The sequence below is a fragment of the Plecotus auritus genome (assembly GCF_963455305.1).
Source record: "Plecotus auritus genome assembly, chromosome: 3".
Lineage (NCBI taxonomy): Eukaryota > Metazoa > Chordata > Mammalia > Chiroptera > Vespertilionidae > Plecotus > Plecotus auritus.
Window position 1 is genome coordinate 205,726,258 of NC_137772.1, and position 20,127 is coordinate 205,746,384.

Consider the following 20,127-nt stretch of genomic DNA (forward strand, 5'->3'; position numbering starts at 1 on the left):
AGCTTTTCACAGCCCCTAGTGTTCAAAGCACTGAGGGGGTGCTCCCCCTGGGTGGTTCCTGGGTTCCCATCTCAGTGCTGGGGCTCCACAGGAGCTGAAGAGTTGTAGTGTATCTTCAGCCACACACTGGCACCCTACTTGCAGGCTGACTCAACAGGGGGAAGTTTTAGCCCGTTGAGTGCTTCTGGTCCTGAATCTCCAGTTTACTGGAGGCCTTTTTCCTCAGGCCCCCTTCTGCAGCCCCTGGTACCATCCTTCCCTCCTGGTTCCCCACCTTGCAGGGAGCGATGGCCATGCAATGCTATTCCATCCCAGAAGCGTCCAGGATTTTGGTTTGGAGAGGCCCAGTATGGGAGCTGCTCTAGTTCACAGATTTATCCCTTCTTTGGTCAAGGCTCTTTGGCAATCTGAAAACACTTTGGCCACCTTTCCCCCAAAATGCACATACACACATTTTTGGTGATTTTAAGAATTCCTGCACCAGATTAAGAACTGCTCATTCACCTGGATCCTGGGGCCAAGCTTGCTGCTGAGAAGGCAGGGGCAATGTGGCCCTCACCTGGCTAGGGTGGGGTAGGCGATGTCATCATCTTGGCCATATTTATTTGTCTTCCTCCTCTTGTGCCCTCCCCAGCTCTGCTATCCAGTTTCACCAGCTTCCTTCCCAGTATCCATCTTCTCTCCCCTCATATGAACTACAGTCAGACTCCTCAGACACAATAATGCACTGTGATTCAGACTTTAATGGTGGTGCTCATTTCAATGTCAGAGGTGGTGGAAACTGGAACATGGCATGGTGGGAGCAAGACATTGCCCTGGGGCAGCTGGAGAAAGAACAGGGAAAATAGGGCTGGGAAGAGAGTTCCGGGGAAGAGTCCCGGGCGCACAGCCCCATCTCTGGCCCCAGCAGGCTTCAGTGAAGGGTTGCTACACACAAAGGAACTGCCAGCAAAGGCCTTTTTCTGTTCCCCCTCAGCATTCCAGCAAGACTTCCATCCCAGACCATTTCAGAATCTACAGCCATATGAAATACATAGTCCCCTCCAGTCAGGCCAGTTTTTGGCCCTGGAGTCATGAGGAAATGATTAATCGACAGGATCCGTGAAAAATAAATAAACACACTAAAACCTTAGGCCAGGCATGCCCGAGCAGCCAGATCCTCCCTCCACCTCAGCACCATGCAATGCCTGGCTCATCTGCAACGTGGGAAACACGTGGAACAGGTGCAAAGCACAAGTGACACATGGCCCCTCCCTGAACACATCAGCAACCAACCCTGATGCTCCTATCAACAGACCCTGATCATTCTTCCACGGACCCCCTTATCACCCTCAGTCCTGTGGCCAGTCTTTGAGCAGAGAGAAAAGGAAGGAGAAGTGAAGAGAGTGGAACCCAGAGGGGAAGAGTAGAGACAGCAGGGGTGGGACAAGCCCAGGAGCAGTGCGGCAGGTCAGCCGGGGTGTCTGAGGTGAAATATCACAGAGCAGGACAGGAAGGGGTTCCAGGAGGGTGGAGGGGGTCCAAGTCTCCAGGAGAATAGAGGGATCACAGCACGCTGGGATTGCGGAAATTGTGTCCAGCAAAGCGAGCTTCGTCTCCCAGCTCTTCCTCAATTCTGAGAGAAATGAGCCAGAAAGGAAATGTCAGGGAAGCAGGAGGTCTTCAGTCTCCAAGCCCCTCAAACCACCCGCTCCTGTGTCCTGGCCCAAGTGTGGGCCTTCTCTGGCTCTCCCATGTGACCTGTGGGATCCATCCATCAGGCCAGTAGTCAACCCATCTTTCAAAACTGTTCTCTGGATATGGAACAGTGGGCAAACAGAGCTGTTAACCCTGAGCCCTGGGCCCCCATTCCCCAGGTTCCCTCACCTCATGAGCTGGTTGTACTTAGCCAAACGCTCAGAACGGCACGGGGCACCAGTCTTGATCTGAAACATCAGGAAATTTCTTTAAAGGAAACGTACACTCCTGTGAAATTCCCCTGACACCCTCAAACACCTGGAAGGAGAGACCCACTGAGCCTAGAACCCACCAATTGCACAAAGATCTCCCTTGCACTCACCTGGCCTGTGCACAGCCCCACCACCAGGTCTGCGATGAAGGTGTCCTCAGTCTCTCCTGAGCGATGACTCACCATGACCCCCCAGCCATTCTCCTGGGCCAGCTTGCACCTGTATCCATACACCAGCTTTGACCCCCGCCCCTCACACTGGGCACTCTCTTCCCAGCCCCAACATTGGTCTATGTTAAGAAACATCTGGAGGGAAGTTGTCTGGGAGGGAAGCAGAGAATCTGTTCGGAACCCAGAGGGAGCAGAACTGAGCGCTATGAAGGTGACTCCAGGTTCCCTGATCTCTTCATCTGTGGGCAGAATTAGGCGTAGAGCCCTTGCAAGAGGGGTCCTGAGAAGGGCTGAGCAGGAGAGAACCAGGAGGCACTCACGCTTGGATAGCTTCAGTGACCGAACCGATCTGGTTGACCTTGAGCAGCAGACAGTTGCAGGCCTTTTCTTCCAGTGCCCGCTCGATACGCTTTGGGTTGGTCACTGTCAGGTCGTCACCCACAATCTGTATCCCTACATTGGCTGTGAACTTCGACCAGGCAGCCCAGTCATCCTGGTCAAAGGGGTCCTCGATGGAGACCACTGCAGGGAGAGGGGTGAAGGGGCTGTTGATCTTCTCTGGGGCTCTGCACCAGGCAGGAACCCCCCACACACACACTTTGATTCCCTGAAATAGCCCGATCCCCTGGCTAACTGAGCTGCTCATCCTTGCTTCCCCCATCCCCAGATAAGCCTGCCCTAACTGAGTCTCATCTTGATTCATTCATAAACTTGCAAAAAACAAGGGTTCTGAATCTTTCTCACAACTTATCTGTATTTTCATATTTTCACTACCAGGAACCCCTTCCTCATTACTCATCAACATCCTTCATTCTGCAATTTATATCTAAAGCTCTGGAAGAACTGAAGGATAATTCAGTTCCTCATCAGCCTTCTGTTCTATTCACACATCACTTCCAGCTCCATTCAGCACCCACAATTTTATCTATCAAAAATACTGAAATGTCCCTAACCGGTTTGGCCCAGTGGATAGAGCGTCAACCTGCAGACTGAAAGGTCCCAGGTTCGATTCCGGTCAAGGGCATGTACCTTGGTTGTGGGCACATCCCCAGTGGGGAGTGTGCAGGAGGCAGCTGATTGATGTTTCTCTCTCATCGATGTTTCTAACTCTCTATCCTTCTCCCTCTCCCTTCCTCTCTGTAAAAAATCAATAAAATATATTTTAAAAAAAAAATACTGAAATGGCTGGCTCCCTGCCTGGTCCAGTCACCTCACCATCCCTGGTTTCTTCCAAAGCCTTCCCCATGACCCCAGTAGCTTCAGAGCACATGACTTTAATCAGGAGCTGAAGCAGATGGAACAAATTCATCACACGTACCTGCACATTTACTAATACAAAGCCCAGGCTCTGCAGGAGACTTCACCCCATCCCTGGCTCTCAGTCTCTTCTTAGGATACCTCCACCTAGCACCTGAGGCCGCATCCCATAAGGTCCAGAGTTCCCTGCCTGCTGCCCTCCCCCTGCACTCTCTTCCATGCCCCGCCTTGCTCTCACCAGGATAGTCCCTGACAAAGTCCTGGTAGAGGGATCCCAGCTGGTCCCCAGTGATGTATCGGGAAGGGTCAGCAGGAGACTTGAAATCCAAGTCATATTTGCCATCACGATAAAACTCTGAGGCAGCGACATCCATGCCAATGACAATTTTTTCCGTGTAGCCAGCTTTGTCAATGGCTTCCTTCACCAGCTCCAAGGCTGGGGATGAAACACAGTGAGATTATTAGCAGGAAGGGCAGACAAGGAGGAAGGAGAGAAAGAAAGAAATTAAGGGCAGTGGTAGAGCACTTGCTACGCAGGAGTCTAGCTAAGGTTCTGGTGTCAGGGTTATACCCAGGTCTGGGAAGAGCAGGCCATCTTCCAGGAAGGCAGAGGATGCCTTCTGTTAATAACAGTGTTTTTAAGAAGCTATCACTTATTGAGGGCTAACTGTGCACTTCACATATATGCTCTCATTTAATCCTCACAACGATGCTATGAAGTAGATACTGTTATTAGTGTTCCCATGTTACAGATAAGAAAGACAGAGCATGGCCTGGCCGGTGTTGCTCAGTGGTTGAGCGTCAACCTAGGTTCAATTCCAGGTCAGGGCACGTGCCCAGGTTGCCAGCTCGATCCCCAGTAGGGGGCGTGCAGGAGGCAGCTGATAAATGATTCTCTCATCATTAATGTTTCTCTCTATCCCTCTCCTTTCCTTCTGAAATCAATAAAAATATTTTTTTAAAAGACAAAGCATGGACAAAATAAGTAAGAAAGATCACCAACCAGTAAGTCTTCAAGTCAAGGTTCAAAGCAGGCAGTTTTAGCCTCAGAACCTTAACTCTTAGCCACTACCAGTTTGGGGTTTTGTTTCTATTCTCTATACAGTTTCTCCCAGGGCAGATGAAAGTTAGAGATCCTCAAGGCCTACGAAGTTGGGGTGAGAATGGGATAGATTTAGAATAGATTACCTAGAGTTTGGTACATCTCATCAAACTGAGAACCCTATGGAGTTAAAGGCCGGCATGGATCCCACAGGAGACCTAGACCACCTTCCAGCACTTCCAGGGGCTCCAGCGAGAACTTATAGTCGCTAAGGAGCCTGGCTGGGCAGCTGAGGACTGTTCTTCCAGGCCTGCGTGTGGATTTGGCAGGCCCTCTGGAGCTAGCAGTAGTCAAGGACCACCCCCCATACTCCTCAGGACTTGGTGAAGTATGTGGCCCTTCCCAATGGCCCAGGATGAAGCGAGGCTCAGAGCTGGGAGTGGGGATCCTGGTCTCACCTTCACTGTTCTCCAAGATGTTGGGGGCAAATCCGCCTTCATCTCCCACGTTGGTGGCATCCTTGCCATACTTGTCCTTGATGACCCCCTTGAGCGTGTGGTAGACCTCCGCCCCAAGTTGCATGGCATCACGAAAGCTCTCGGCACCCACTGGAAGGATCATAAACTCCTGCATGGCCAGCTTGTTCCCAGCATGGGAGCCACCATTGATCACGTTGAAGGCCTGGGAGCCACAGACCAGATAGTCACTGAGCATTTTCCTTTCTGCCCCCGGGAGCATCCACCCAAGATCCCAAATCCACCCCCAGCTTCCCAGACTCCGAGTCTCATGTCCCCATCCTTTCTCTTTAGCTACCCCAATTCCCTGTCCTCCCACCCGTCTTCACAAGGTTTCAGGTTCCCCGGATCCCACCCCTGGGAGAGGTACAGGCATGGCAGGCTGCTCACCGGCACAGGCAGGATGAGGTCTGAGTTCCCAGCCAGCTGAGCAATGTGGCGATATAGTGGCAATTCCCGCTCAGCTGCCCCTGCCTTACACACGGCCAAGGACACACCCAGGATGGCATTCGCCCCAAACTTGGCTGGGAGATGACAGAAGAAGGCACTAAGCAAAAATGTCTCCTTCCTCTTCTAGCCCTGACACCACGTATACGCCCCAAAAGAGGCAATAAAGGAGACCCCCCCCCCCCGCCTCCTCTGCGGCAACATCTAGTCCATTCTCTCCTGAAATAGCAGGGGATGTGGGGATGGTGACAGGAAAGGGCAGAGAGCTGCATGTATTTCTAAACATCCCAAGATCAGACTATCTCACACCAACTTCCTCCCCTTTATGCTGCAAAGAAGTTCTTCCTTGGTCTAATGGTCTAATGTCACACACACACACACACACACACACACACCAACTGTAGTTAAACTCATCTTCTCCTGCTCTGATTTTGGGGGTAGGATGAAAAGTCCACCCTCAGGAAGCTCCCACATCACTGGCCCCTTCAATTCTCTCTGCTCCACACATCCCCACCCTTGGCCTCCCTACTTTTTCCCGGTCCCTGCTTACATTTGTTCTCTGTCCCATCCAACTCCAACATCAGGTTGTCCAGCTTCTCCTGCTCCACCACAGAGAGACCCTGCAGGCAGAGCCACCATCACCCAGGGCCAGAATGGAGGCTGGGCCCTAAGACACAGGGCCCCCCTTCACACAGGCTCACATCCAGCAAGGGTTCAACCAGGTTCCTGTGACAGCAGCCTGTCTGGATCAGGGGACCTGAGCCCCCACGGGAGCACCAGGTTCCTGTGACAGCAGCCTGTCTGGATCAGGGGACCTGAGCCCCCACAGGAGCAGAGGACAGTAAGGGGTCATCTTCCCACCCTTCCCTTAGTAACCATGATTCCCAAGGGGTGGGCCTCCCTCCCCCCGCTCCACTTCCTCCTCCCCTGGCCCAGGATTCCTTCTAGGACCCTGGTCCTGCCATCCCCAGCAGAGAGTGAGCCTCACTGAGCTGATGAGGGCTGGTGCAATGGTTGTGTTGATGTGGTCCACTGCCTTCAGGACACCTGGGGAGAGGCAAAGAGGCCAGGCTGGGTCAGGCCAGGAGGGGCCAGAAGGGAAAGGGGGGGCGGTGCAAGAAAAGGCTTGGGGACTGGTGTGAGGTCGGAATATAAAGCTGAGGGGTGGGAGAGCTTGGGAAAGAGAGAAGGCCTCACCTTTGCCTAAGTAACGCTGTTTGTCCCCATCCCTTAGCTCCAGGGCTTCATAAATCCCAGTGGAGGCTCCACTGGGCACCGCGGCCCTGAAAAGACCTGGGAGAGGAACATGGAGTGAGGAGGAAGAGAGAAAGACACCAGGGACCAGGGATCCTCTAGCTCAGGAATGGCTGCCAGGCTAGCCTCCAGCTCTAAACTCCAGCCTGCCACATCCAGCCCTTTCCCCACACTGCTCCCTAATACACAAACATACACACACACCTCCCTAATACACCCACATATATACACACTGCTCCCTAATACACACACACTATTCCTAACATACAAACACACTGCTCCCTAATACACACACATATATACACACTGCTCCCTAATACACACATATATACACACTGCTCCTAATACACACAGACACATACACAGCTCCCTAATACACAACTACTTCCTAATACACACACACACTGCTCCTAATACACACACACTATTCCTCACACACACACACACTGCTCCTAATACACACACACATAATACACACTGCTCCCTAATACACACACACTATTCCTCATACACACACACACTACTCCCTAATACACACACACATATACACACTGCTCATACACACACACACACACACACACACACACAAGCAAGGGCTCCGTATCCACCCAATTGAGTTCCCACATGCACCAGTAGGAACCCAGAGAAATGAAGTTATGCACTCATATGCTCACACACAGGTGCATACACAAACATGCAGAGGCAGGGCATGTGTCATACACTAAACTAGAACACGGAGGCCTGCCTATCCTGGCTCCCCTGGACAAGAGCATCCAACCCCCACAATCCAGGCCATGAGCCTGACCCAGCACCCCATCCCTGCTGGGAATCAAGGGAGCTTCCCCTCCCAGGCCAGGGCAAACCCAGCACTGAGGGGTGGGGTGGGGGCTGAGGTGAGGTTGGGGTGGAGGGCTGGGCTCGGTCCAGGCCAGCTCAGTACCTCTGGCAGTGTAGAGATCCACCTCCACAGTGGGGTTTCCACGGGAGTCCAAGATCTCCCGGGCCCAGATCTTCGCTATCGACATGATGGCTGGGATCTCCTTGGGTGGAAGGGAAGTAAAGGAGAAAGGTAAGAGGCTTAGAGGGGTGGAGCCTGAGATCGTGGGAGGGGCCAGAGGCTAGGAAGGATGGGAAAAAGGTTACTGCAGTGGGTGGGGGTGGGGAGGAGCAGGCCGCTACCACAGGCTGTAGAGGGGATTCCCCCCACCCCACCCCCACCCCTTCCAGGGGGAAAGGAGAAGGTCAATGCAGTGAGGAAGGGGAGGTCACTGCAGTGCGGGGCGGGTAAAATCCAACTCTGAGGCGGGAGGACACCGCAATGAGGGGGAGGGGGGCAGTGGTTCCCTCTCCCCTCAGCAGCTTGGGCATCCGGCTGGTGGGGTTCGCCCAGACCTCCTCAGAGAGGAATGGCTGCCAGGCTTGCCTTTCTCCTTGGAGCCAAGAAGAGGATGGGCAGTCTGCACAGCTGAAGCCTTCATTCACAGCCCTGTCCCACCCAACTTAACACCCCAGCCCCCACGCCCAGATCCCAATCTCTCCCAAATGTGCGTCCCTCCTCTCCCACAGATGTACAGTGGAAAGGTCTGGAGAGAGGGTCCTAGGAAAGGCCCTCCGTCCCTGGGGGTCTCAGCTGGGAGGGAGGAAGAGGAGAGACCCGAGGGGTGAGGCAGGGCTGGGCCCTTCCTCCAGCCGCCCCCAGACAAATTCTCCCCTCCTGCCCCGGCGCGGCCCAGAGGGGCGCAGTGGGAGAGGAGGGGGCGAGGGAGTCTAGAATCTTCAGTCTAGACTAGAGGATGCTGCGGAAGGATGAGAGAAGACAACCCCTTAGCAGCAAAGCCAAGAGGACATGCCAGGATTAAAATGCACAGCCGGGGTTGGGGGAGGGAGGGGGCGGAGGGGGAAGAGCCCGAACTTAAGGTCCACAGGACCGGAGGTGAAGCGGGACAGGCCAGGGTGGAGAAGGGTTGGCGCTCAAATGAGAAGGAGGCGACAGCCAGAAACCGCGCTGAGCGGTCCGGGAAGGCAGGGAAGGAGGGTGCCGGGGAGGCGCGGGTGACGGAGCAGGTGCGCAGCGCCCGAGGAGAGATGCGCGTGGGTCAGGGGAGCTAGGCGGGGGCGCAGTGGCCGGGGGACAGGCCAGAGGGGCGCAGGGGCCGGGGAGGGCTTCACCTCGGGGCTGCAGACTCAGCCTGTGGCGGTGGCGGTGGCAGTGGCAGTGGCGGCGGCGGCGGCGCAGAGAGAGCGGGAGTGGCGGCGGCGGCAGCGGCGACTGCGGCTCCCGGGCGGCGGGCGGGGGGTGGGAGGGGGGGAGGCACCGATAGGGCCGGCCGGGCGCACGTGACCTGGAGCCCCCGTGAGTCAGGAGCCGCGGGCGGAGGCGCATGTAGGAGTGCGGGTGGGGGGCCGGTGGGGGCCGATGGGGGTGTAGTGGGGAAATGGGAGGGGGAAAGTGACTGGGGGCGACCTAGAGCCTGCCTTTTCCAGCGCCCACGCACGCTGCTGCCCACGACCCGACCCCCTGGAAAGTAACTGGCACAGCCTCAGAGTAATCTGATTCCTGAGGCCCGCCACAGCCAGGAAAGGCCTCGATAGACTCTCCCATACCCGGTCAGGCACAAAAGTATCAAAATATCTCTTTATTCGAAAACCGAGCTGTTCCGCAGGCAACCGGATCTGCCTGAAGGATGCCCACTTCTAGGCTCCAGGCAGAGCTCGAACCCACCCACCCCTCTGCCCAGGTGCCCACACAGAGCCGGGCAGCAGGCTGTGATGAACCCCCAGGTCAGGGCTGAGAGGTCGGCTTCTGTCTCCGGATGAGGGCGTGCCTGTGGTGGACCCTGACAATGGAGGCTTCTCAGGTCTTGGGGCCAGTGTCTTTGATCCCCTGGAGGAAGAGACAGAAGTAAACCCTCTGGGCCCTACTGCATTCCCACTGCTGCCTCTGCCCCCATCTGAAATGCCCAGCTGCTGTACTTCCCTGGGCTCCTCTGCTCAGCACCTCTGCCTCACCCTGCCCTCCTTTCTTCCCCCTACCCCGTGTCCTGTTATTTTTAGTTTCAGATTTTTAATGCAGGCTCTTTCTCTCCTGCCTTCTCTCCTAGGCCCAGCTGCATTCCTCATACACCACCAACCACCTCCCTCCCACCACCACCTTGCTGCAGACCTGGCCTTCACAGCTGATCCTCACTCTAGTTCAGGTATGGCTGCCACCCCACACCAACAGCTATGCCTGCCACCCCAATTCTTTTCACGTATTCTTCTGGCTTCCTGATGTATCTCCTAAGCCTTTCCTCAGCTCCTCCTAGGTCCTGCCAGTCTTTCCTCCTCACCCTGAGATACCCCCTGACCCCTAACCCTCATCTCTCCAAGGGATGTCTTTGATTAATCCCTTCCTTACCCACCTCCTCCCACAGCAGCTTCACTCTCCCCCTAAGTGCCAGGCCGCTGGCCTCCTCTTCCTGCCTCCCTGCTGGCTTCCTTACTATCCGTGAAGGCGAGGAGAAGAACTGCTGCTACATCTATGGCTGGTCCGGTCCTATATCAGGCTCAGCATCCTGCTCCTGCTCCTCCTTCATCCTCTGACGAATCTCATTGGCCTCAGCCCGATCCTCCTCCTCAAAGAATTCCTTGTCCAGACGTTCCAGTTGTGGCATATGCACCAGGGCCTCCTGGCGGTAGTCAGTCTCATCTGTACACGGGTTGTCCAGCAGCACCAAGGCTCGAAGCTTGGGCAGGTTCCGAAGCTTGGTGAGCTCCTGCAGGTTGGATATCATGTTGCCCCTGCGGGTGCAGTCAGGAGGGGTTCATGGGAATAATGATTTTGGAGACTAGCTGCCAGGAATGGAGCTTCTGGGGGGATCTCCCATGGGCTCCAGCTTCCCTAGAAACACTATGGATTGGCCTGCCAAGCATTGCCAGATTTGCTGCAGAGTTGCTGTCCAGCCCTACTCCTGTCCTGCTTCTGTCCTTCAAGGAATCCCTAAGTGCCTATTCTATTCCATAATGTGTCCTATTTATCCTTCTGGAGCAGCAAAGCTAGGTCACAACCCAGTCTTGCAGTTGGGGAGGAGGGGGGAATCTCCGTTGCAGGGACAGACTTCTGTGTCAATTACACCTAATCAGAGGTTAGAAGGACTTGGGGCAGTGAAAAGGGAACTGGGATTGAAGCTCAAGGTAGTGAGTGCTGTGTCGCGCTCCCCACTGGAAGGAACCTAGAGTTAAGGATGGGCTGGGGCCTCCCAGCCTGAAGAACAAGCTTCATCTCCTAATATGTCTCCTCGTACAGTTATTTTCATGTGTTTGCTTCAAGCCTTTATGAAATCAGGTTTAAATGTTTCCACTTTATCTCCATGGAGGTGCTGAACCTCACGCCCTATTTATCACTGGGAGCGCTGCATGCACTTTGTGCTGGACTGCCCTGTGCATTGCGGGAAGTTTAGCATCTTTGGCCCCAGAGGCACCTCCTAGTCATTGAGACAATGCAGCTCCACTACTCTTACTTCCAAACTCCCCAGTGAACAGCCACTGGAAAGGGTCCACTATCCCTGCCTAGGCTATTAACAGGAAAACAGAAGCCCCTCCACCTTCCAGACCAATGTGGCCGAGCTAATTAGCAAGAGATTGCTCCACGAATTATAGTTGGAGTTGGGATTCAAGGTGCAACCACATCTCCTACTTTTAGATTCTGTTTCCATTGCCAGTCTTTTTTTGTGTGTGTCATTTAAAAAAAAAAATAATATATATATATATATATATATATATATATATATATATATATATTTTATTGATTTCAGAGAGGAATGGAGAGAGAGAGAGAGAGAGAGAGAGAGAGAGAGAGAGAGAGAAACATAAATGATGAGAGAGAATCATTGATTGGCTGCCTCCTGCATGCCCCATACTGGGGATCAGAGATCAAGCCCATGACCTGGGCATGTGCCCTGACCAGGAATCAACCTGGGAACCTAGGAATCAAACAGTGACTTCCTCATTCATAGGTTGATGCTCAACCACTGAGCCATGCTGCCCGGCTCCATTGCCAGTGTTGACTAAGAGGCCTTGTTGACTAAGGAGGCAGTTTTCTTACGTCTTTGCTTAATGAAACACACATAAAATCCTCCATCAGACAAAAATTGCTGAGAGAAAATCTCTGATCCTGAGTGCTTTTCTATCTAGAGATTTCCTTTCAAATATTCTGTGCTCACTTCTGAGCACATCTTGTGTTTATATAAGTAAAGGAGCCTTACAGATGGGGCTCTGGATAAGAGAGGCAGGAAATGGGAAGGGGAATTGGGGTCCAGAAGATGGAGAAGCAGAGTAGAAACCTATATGTGATAGAAACAAAGCATAGAGTTGGAGCCAGCCTGAGTCCCTTGAGAATAGGGACCATCTCTGGTGCCTTTAAATGTTCCTGAAACACAACACAAGAGCTGGCATATAGCATGTTCTCAATAACTGTGGGTTGAATGCATAAGGATTTGGGGGTCTCAGGCTATAAAGCTCTCAGTGTTATAATTAAGATTGTTATAATGCAGAAAAAAGTAAGGAAAGGAGGGATGAGGATTAGGATGGAGGATAAGGTGAGAATCTGAGAATGGGCTAGGATTGGGGGATTGGGACCGGGAAGAACATAGTCAAAAGCTGCTCCTGATGAGGGGTAGGAGCAGGGTGGGACCTGGAGGGGGTGCATACCTCAGGTTGAGGTACTGCAGTGATTTCATTTCCTCAGAGAAGCCATTCAGAGTGTCAATCTGGTTGTCTCTAAGATGCAAGGTAGTGAGATTCTTTAGGTTCTCCAAGCCTTCCACCTTCTTCAGCATATTCTGGGCCTGGATTCCAAGATACAGTAGATATATTGGGAGAGGGGAGAGGAATAGGGAAGGAAGAGAAGTCACAAAGAGATGCAGCAGAAGAGGAAATCTAAGAGGTAGATATGGAAAGGTCAGGAAGGGAGTAGAGATGGATAATGAGAGTAAAGAAATCCAGGAGAAGCTGCCCGTCCAGAGAAAGGTCAGCAGTAACTTCCTACTGACTGCTCATCCCACCAAAGCCACCTCTGATTAAGGAGGCAATGCTTTAACCCACCCCCGAGTCTCAGAGCCCCACTGCTCTTCTGAGGAGAAATTACTTCAGCACCATCCTGCAATGAGGAAGATCAAGAGTCTAAATGACTAGACATTTAAGTGGCCTCCTTAGCCTGATGTCTGAACCTCAGTGATGGCACATTATGCTGCTACCTCTGTCAAAGCAAACGGTTTCTGTATTATCCACACATTATGTGTTATCAGCGATGCCAACTGGTTAGCACCTTGTTTGTTTTAACTTTGCATCACCACAGCATCTGGCATCAAGTAAGGGCTCAGTAAATGATGCCAATTATCATCATGATGACAAAGTTAGTAGCTGAGCCTACTAGAAGCCAGGCATCCTGGCCCCCACCACAGTGCCATCTTCCCTGCACCAACCACCCTCTGACCCAGGGAGCTACCAGGAAGAGGTTCTTCAGCATAGGAAGGTTGATTCCCAGCGTGCTTTCCAGCTGGTTCCCTCGAAGCTCCAGTGTGTGCAGGCTGATCAGCTTTTCGGGGTCCAGACCTGTCACCAAGCGGATGTGGTTCCCTGAGGAGCAGGAGGGTGTCAAGAGTGCAAAGGGCCACTCCGAAATGTTCAGCAGCAGAGCCTGAATTTTCGGAGCCTCCGCATCTATCTCTCCAATGCCAGTTGGATATGAGGAGAGACAAGTCCAGACTTAACACCTCAGGGGCCCTGGGCCAGTGGTCTGGTGGTCCAGGGCCTGAAGGACTTGTCCACCCAGCAATGACTAACTAACTCTCTCTCCTTCCCCAACTCTTTGCTCAAATGTTAGCTTTTCAATGATGCTTGTCCTAACCAATCTGTTAGAAATTGCCACTTGTGCCCCCATTCCTTTTACCCTAATCTATGTTTTCCATAGCACATATCTCCTTTAACTTACTGAATGAATTTACTTATTGAGTTTTTTGTGTTCATTGTCTGTCTCCCCCATCTAAATTGTAAGCTGCATGAGAATACCTCCACTACATAGAACTGCCATAATGAATCAGAATGTGCCTGAATGAATAAATACAAATTGCTGTGTGGCACAGCCAAGAACCGCACTACTCACTTCTGTAGGCCCCAGGCTAGGAAGGAAGGAATCTGTGTAGCCCATCCCACAGACCCACCTTTGAGATTCAGGATGCTCAGACGAGGATGAGAGATGCCCTCAGTGTCAGTGATCTGGTTATAGGCAAAACTGGCAATCTGCAGGTAAGGCAGTTCATTCAACTGGGCACTCCGCAGCCGGTTGCCGTCAGCCTTGAGCCAGAGCAAGTGGGTGAGGTGATTGAGTGCGGACACGTCTGTCAGATGGTTCTCAGAAATATCCACATAACGCAGATGGATGTAGGAACGCAGCAAGTGGATGTCTGTCAGTTCTCTAGGAGATGGAAGAGGCCATGGTTAAGGGTGAGAATCCAGCAAGGACTGGCAGAGATGCTAAAGCAGAAGGCAATATGGAGATGGCTTATAATGGGGAGAAGAATGGGTGACAGATAGTAGGAGTGAGGGGAAGAAGAGAAGGTAGATGGATTCTTAATAGTGGGCAAGGACCTTGTGTCTTTGAAGAGCTGAGACCTTACACTCAGAAGGACAAGTGAGGAAGTCCAGCAGGAATCCCACATTCCCTCTCACAGCCTCCAATCCTCAGGCCAGCCCTGATGCAGGGAGTCCTGGGCTCCTGAAAAGTAAAGTTGACCCTTCCCTCCCACTGGTCCAGGATGAGAGAGATCCAGACTCTCAGAGAGATCCAAACTCTCAGCTGAAACTCCCAGGAATGAGGGTGAGAAAAGAGACTGGGCCCTACAACCTCATTTCTCATCCCCCCCCCTCCCTCCAGCTCCCTACCCCGCAATGCACCTCTCTTTAACCTCCAGCTTGACATAAGCATGGGCCAATCCATTGCCGGTCTTACAGAGCAAAGAAAGCCCTTCCTTCATCATGTCCTCGGTGAGGGGAGTCGGCATCCACTGCAGGAGGAAGTGCAGTCAGGCATCCCTTTCCAGCCCAACCCTATCCTTAGCCCTTGGACCTCTCCATTTCCACGCTCTCACTTCCTCTGACAAGTCTTCCTCCTCTTTCCTGTCATCTTCCCACTCTTCTGTCTCCTTCTCATCTTCCTCCCTTTCCAGATCATCCTGGTCTGGCTCAAAATCTTCCAGATCGTCTTCATCTGACATCTTTCTTCCCTGCTGAAGGCTGGTGTCCGATCAAGCTGGGTCCTCGTCCTGAGAAAGAAGGTCTCCTCAGCCCCTGCCAACCCTCAACTCTCTCCTCCATTGATGGGTATTGCCCCTCCCATCACCTTTGATCTCTTCCCAAATATGCTTCTTTTCTCATCCTTATAAGCATCTCATTTTGACTCCCAACCTCCACTTCACATTTCCCATCAAGGACCCCCTCTCTTTCCAGGATGCCTTTCCAGACCCCTGAGACCTTTCTGCCCTTCCCAGTGGCTCTAACTCTCCTCCAGCAGCTCTGTCTCCCTGCTTCCTGGACTCCCCTCCCCCCAGTTCTTCCCATCTCCTTTTTAAATTTAGCCACGTCCTCCTCCAATCTTTCTTACCGACCCTCCCCTTCCCTTTCAACCCTAAGCCCTGCTCCACTCATGCTAACTCTCCCACCTGCTTAGCCCCATTCCCTGTCCCCTCGGGGACACCAGCCTGACAGTCTCCAATTCTCCCACCTAATCCTCCTTCACAGAAGGGAGCGGACTCTGGTTCCGCTCAATTACAAGCAATGCTGGAGAGGCCTTGGCCCCAGTGAAGGATTGTTTTGGAAGATGGGAAAAGGGGACGGAGGCGTTGTGTATTGTTGTTATAGCAACGGAGGGGCGGGGCAGTGGACGTCCGCAGTCGACAACCATTGGGAGAGGAGCCGCCACTAACTGAACTGGGTCAGTTGACAAGTTACAAACCCACTTTCTCAAACCCAGGAACCCGGATGAGGGGCGTTAATTGGTCGGGGGAGGGGGGGCAGTGGGCGGGGATTAGAACTGTGCAGAGGTAGGGGGAGGGGCGGGGCTGTCCATTACATCACCTGAGACCTTAAAGGGACCGGACATCCGCAATGCAAATTATTGTGAATTCGAAAGAAACACAAAAGGCGGGTAAAGAGGGACAAAAATACCAAGGTAAGCGTTCCCCCACCCCCACCTAACCCCACCCCCGTAGGTCCTGTCCATTCGTTATTTTCAGGCTGACCTTCGGGGTGGAAGAAGCCCAGGCCCAAAGTGTCCTAGAGACCTGAGTTGGAGTCTTGACAGATCTGCAGTTTACTAGCAACTTACCTAAGACACCACTTTCTCTGTAAAATCGGCCTAATTATACCAACTGTGTCGGGGACTGAGTATGAGTCTAATCTACCCTAAAGTGCTGTACAGATTGCTAAACCCAGTTTGGGAGCATTTTACTCCTCCTCATATCCTGGATTAGTTTGACGCAAACCTTTTGGGGAGAAAATCCAACGTGTGCCCACTAAAATACTCCTCACACAACGTTGTTATATAAATAATCAATGAGAACTGATACAGCCAGACCCAGGCACTCAGGCCTGTGTGACTTGTTGAAGGAGATGAAAAGAGAGAGGTTGAGTTGCAACAAATATTTGGTGCCAGACATTGTGTGAGGTGCCCTTACAAGTGATATTTAATCTCCACACCAGTCCTGTGAGAGAGATGTTTGAAAGAAGAGGACACCAAGACCCAGGGAGGTTAATATTTATGACACAATTCCTGCCTGGGGAAAGGGGAGGGGGGGTGGTTACCAATCTTGTGGAATCCTGTATAATAAGAGAGGAATATGCTAATTATTCATTACGCCGTGAGGTGTAACGACAGACTGCGTAATGACCGGATAACGGATCTGCAGGAGGGTGGGGGAGCGAACTACAAGCAGGCAGCGGAGAGCTACAGGAGGGGGCAGGGCAGCAAGCTATGAGGTGGGGGTGGGGGAGCTACAGGAGGGCGGCAGTGACCTACTGGTGCACGGATTCGTGCGCAGAGCTACTAGTCTAATATAAATAAAACAAAGTAAGCTATTATGTGATTAATTGTGAAATCGTGCATTACAGATAGTAAAGTGGTCTGATGGAAAATGTGATGGGCTGGAAATCAGGAAATATTACCTCCTGCCCTGTCCAGCTTGGGTAATATAGTTAACAGACAAATCTGTTTTAACATACGTTTGTTAAGCACTCTGCACCAGGATGTGCCTACTGGGAACTTAAGGACAGTAAAACAGGGTCCCTGTCTTCAGGGGCCTCCCAGTCCAGTGACAAGATTAAGTAAACAAGTACTAATTCAATACAGTGAAACAGATGTCACAATAATGATACCCTACACATACAGAGCTTTTACTAAGTACCAGGGGGTCATTTTATAGTAAATGTGTATTCATAATATCATATATCCAGTGCAGAGAGTCCAGACAGAGGAAGCACCTTTGGTAAGGCCTGGAAGAGAATGAGCTCAAAGGCTGGGCAAGGAGCGCAGGTAGTTCTGCTGGCTGGAACGGCAGGTGCACTTAAGGGGTGAGGTAGGAGCAGCAAACAGAGCCGAGCACACTAAGGAATGAAGATTTATCCTGAAAGCTGTGAGGACCCACTGGGGGTGTTATTTTGTGTTTCATTGACAAAGACTGAATCTGCACTGTGTAATGAGAGCTAGACACGCCATCCTCCTTGATGAGACACTTCCCCAGTAGCTGGTTTAAATAGAATCTCATTGGACTATAAAAGTAATAATTTAATTAAAATAAAAATAGAGAAGTGCATAAGAGGAATATGAAAGGCCATGATCTCTCTCAGCACCACTCTCATTTTTAAATAAAGTTAATGTATTAATAAAGATTTTTTAAGAACAAAAGTTGTGCCGAAAGCAGTTTGGCTCAGTGAATAGAGTGTCGGCCTGCGGACTGAGGGGTTCCGGGTTCAATTTCGGTCAAGGGCATGTACCTTAGTTGCGGGCACATCCCCAGTGGGAGGTGTGCAGGAGGCAGCTGATAGATGTTTCTCGCTCATCGATGTTTCTAGCTCTCTATCCCTCTCCCTTCCTCTCTGTAAAATATCAATAAAATATATTTTTTTAAAAAAGAACAAAAGTTGTATCAATCATACATACCATTCATCAACTGGGTTATTGTCATTTAATAATGACATTTTTTATGTCACTAAACATACATTGAATGGCCAGATTATTATGATCTCTGAACGCATAATAATCTGGCCACTCAGTGTATATCCTATATAATAAAAGGCTAATATGCAAATTGTCCCCTTGACCAGGAGTTTGACCAGCAGGCAGGCCGGCCAACTGCCCATGTACCCTCCCCCTGGACAGACTGGCCGGACCCCACCTATGCACGAATTCATGCACCGGGCCTCTAACACACACACACACTGAGTGGCCAGATTATTATGCATTCAAAGATAATAATAATCTGGCCACTCAGTGTATATCTATCTCTTTCTTTATATATATATATATATATATATATATATATATATATATATATATATACACACACACACACACACACACACATACACATACACTAGAGGCCTGGTGCACAGATTCGTGCACTGGTGGGGTCCCCTGGTCTGACCTGCACCCTCTCGCGATCTGGGACCCCTTGGGGGATGTCGGACTGCCGGTTTTGGCCTGATCCCCACAGGCCAGGCTGAGGGACCCCACTGGTCCATGAATCCGTGCACCTGGCTGGTTTCAGGCGAGGCTAAGGGACCACACCAGTGCACCAGGCCTCTGGTATGCATATAAGATCTTTGGTTAATCTCCTCCTGCCCTCCTCCCTCCCTCCTTTCCTCTGAGATTCATCAGTCTGTTCCATATTTCCATGCTTGTGCATTGAGTGTCTGCCCCCTGGTGGTCAGTGCATGTTATAGCTACTGGTCAAACGGTCGAACAGTCACTTAGGCTTTTATATATATAAATATTTTTTATTGATTTCAGAGATGAAGGAAGAGGGGGAGAGAGATAGAAACATCAATAATAAGAAAGAATCATTGATCGGCTGCCTTCTGCACGCCCCCCACTGGGGATCAAGCCTGCAAGCTAGGCATGTGCCCTTGACTGGAATCGAACCTGGGAGCCTTCAGTCCGCAGGCCAATGCTTTATCCACCAAGCCAAACCAGCTAGGGCAACCTCTTTCTTTTTTATAGTTGCCTAGCCTTCCATTCTATGGATATACTAATTATTAAACTATTCCCTATTGATGGATATTAACTCTAAAAATTATCTATATTATAAACAATGCTGTAATAAAAAAATCCTTATAGATATATCCTTACTCTTCTGCATAAGTACTCTGTAACAGTACTTTTTAAATTGTAATGTGCATTGGAATTGCCTGAGTATCAGATTAAAATGTGGCTTCTGATCCTGCAAGTGATGCCAGTGCTGCTGATCCACAGAACACACACTGAGTAACATGTCTCCGTGGGATACAGTCTTAGAGGGTACAATTTCTGGTTCAGAGGGTATGTAGTTAACTTTGCCAATCATAATAGGTTGAAAAACAGATATGTCACTATTTTATTTTTTAATATTTATTTTTATTGATTTCAGAGAGGGAGAGGGAGAGAGAGATAGAAACAACAATGATGAGAGAGAATCAGTGATCAGCTGCCTCCTGCATAACCCCCACTGGGGATTGAGCCCGCAACCGAGATACATGCCGTTGACCAGAATTGAACCTGCCACCCTTCAGTTCGAAGGCCGACACTCTAACCACTTAGATATATCAGCCAGGCAAGTTTGCATTTTATAAATAAATATATATATATATATATATATATATATATATATATATATATATATATATATTTATTGATTGATTTCAGAGAGGAAGGGAGAAGGAGAGAGAGATTTAAACATCAATGATGAGAGAGAATCACTAATTGGCTGCCTCCTGCACACCCCCTACTGGGGGTTGAGCCCACAACCTGAGCATGTGCCCTTGACTAGAGTGGAACCTGTGACCCTTCAGTCCTCAGGCTGATGCTCTATCCACTGAAGCAAACTGGCTAGGGCAAGTTTGCATTTTTTATTATTGCTGAGGTTGTTTCTTTTTGTATGTACATGTATTTGTATTTGTTTATATTTATTTTACAAATTGCCTTTTCATGTCCTTTTTCATGTTCCTGCTATGTCATTAATGTCTTAAATCGATTTGTTACTCTTTTTGATTTGGATATTAACTGTGGCAGAAACTGCCTCTTGCCTATATGATATTTATTCTTCCCTTTTTTCTCCTTCATAGAATTGTTTTTAAAAGCTTTATTAATATATAACTAACATACCATAAAATCCACCCATTTAAAATGTACAAGTCAATGGCTTTTAGTATGTTCGGTGTTGTGCAACCATCACCACAATTAAATTTAGAACATTTTCATTACCCCA

General features: G+C 50.6%; 2 protein-coding genes across 3 annotated transcripts; both read right to left on the reverse strand.

Annotated features, from left to right (window-relative positions):
- Positions 1–725: 725 nt before the first annotated feature.
- ENO2 (enolase 2) lies at positions 726–9,395 on the reverse strand. Its single transcript, XM_080659938.1, has 12 exons — positions 8,804–9,395; positions 7,575–7,674; positions 6,578–6,673; positions 6,369–6,427; positions 5,931–6,000; positions 5,324–5,457; positions 4,877–5,099; positions 3,615–3,812; positions 2,440–2,641; positions 2,060–2,168; positions 1,867–1,925; positions 726–1,615 (listed from the first exon to the last, which is right to left on the reverse strand). The coding sequence occupies exons 2-12, from the start codon at positions 7,657–7,659 to the stop codon at positions 1,546–1,548; spliced, it is 1,305 nt and encodes a 434-aa protein (XP_080516064.1). The 5' UTR covers positions 7,660–7,674; positions 8,804–9,395; the 3' UTR covers positions 726–1,545.
- A 757-nt stretch (positions 9,396–10,152) lies between these two features.
- LRRC23 (leucine rich repeat containing 23) lies at positions 10,153–15,483 on the reverse strand (the record flags this gene model as incomplete). 2 transcript variants are annotated; one of them, XM_080659939.1, is made up of 7 exons in its annotated part: positions 15,393–15,483; positions 14,761–14,934; positions 14,567–14,676; positions 13,834–14,087; positions 13,119–13,249; positions 12,323–12,459; positions 10,153–10,414 (listed from the first exon to the last, which is right to left on the reverse strand). In XM_080659939.1, exons 2-7 carry the CDS (start codon positions 14,884–14,886, stop codon positions 10,153–10,155), a joined length of 1,020 nt encoding a protein of 339 aa, XP_080516065.1. In that variant the 5' UTR covers positions 14,887–14,934; positions 15,393–15,483. The 2 variants fall into 2 exon arrangements, with proteins under 2 accessions (XP_080516065.1, XP_080516066.1); XM_080659940.1 differs by having other exon boundaries at positions 15,331–15,399.
- Positions 15,484–20,127: the final 4,644 nt, after the last annotated feature.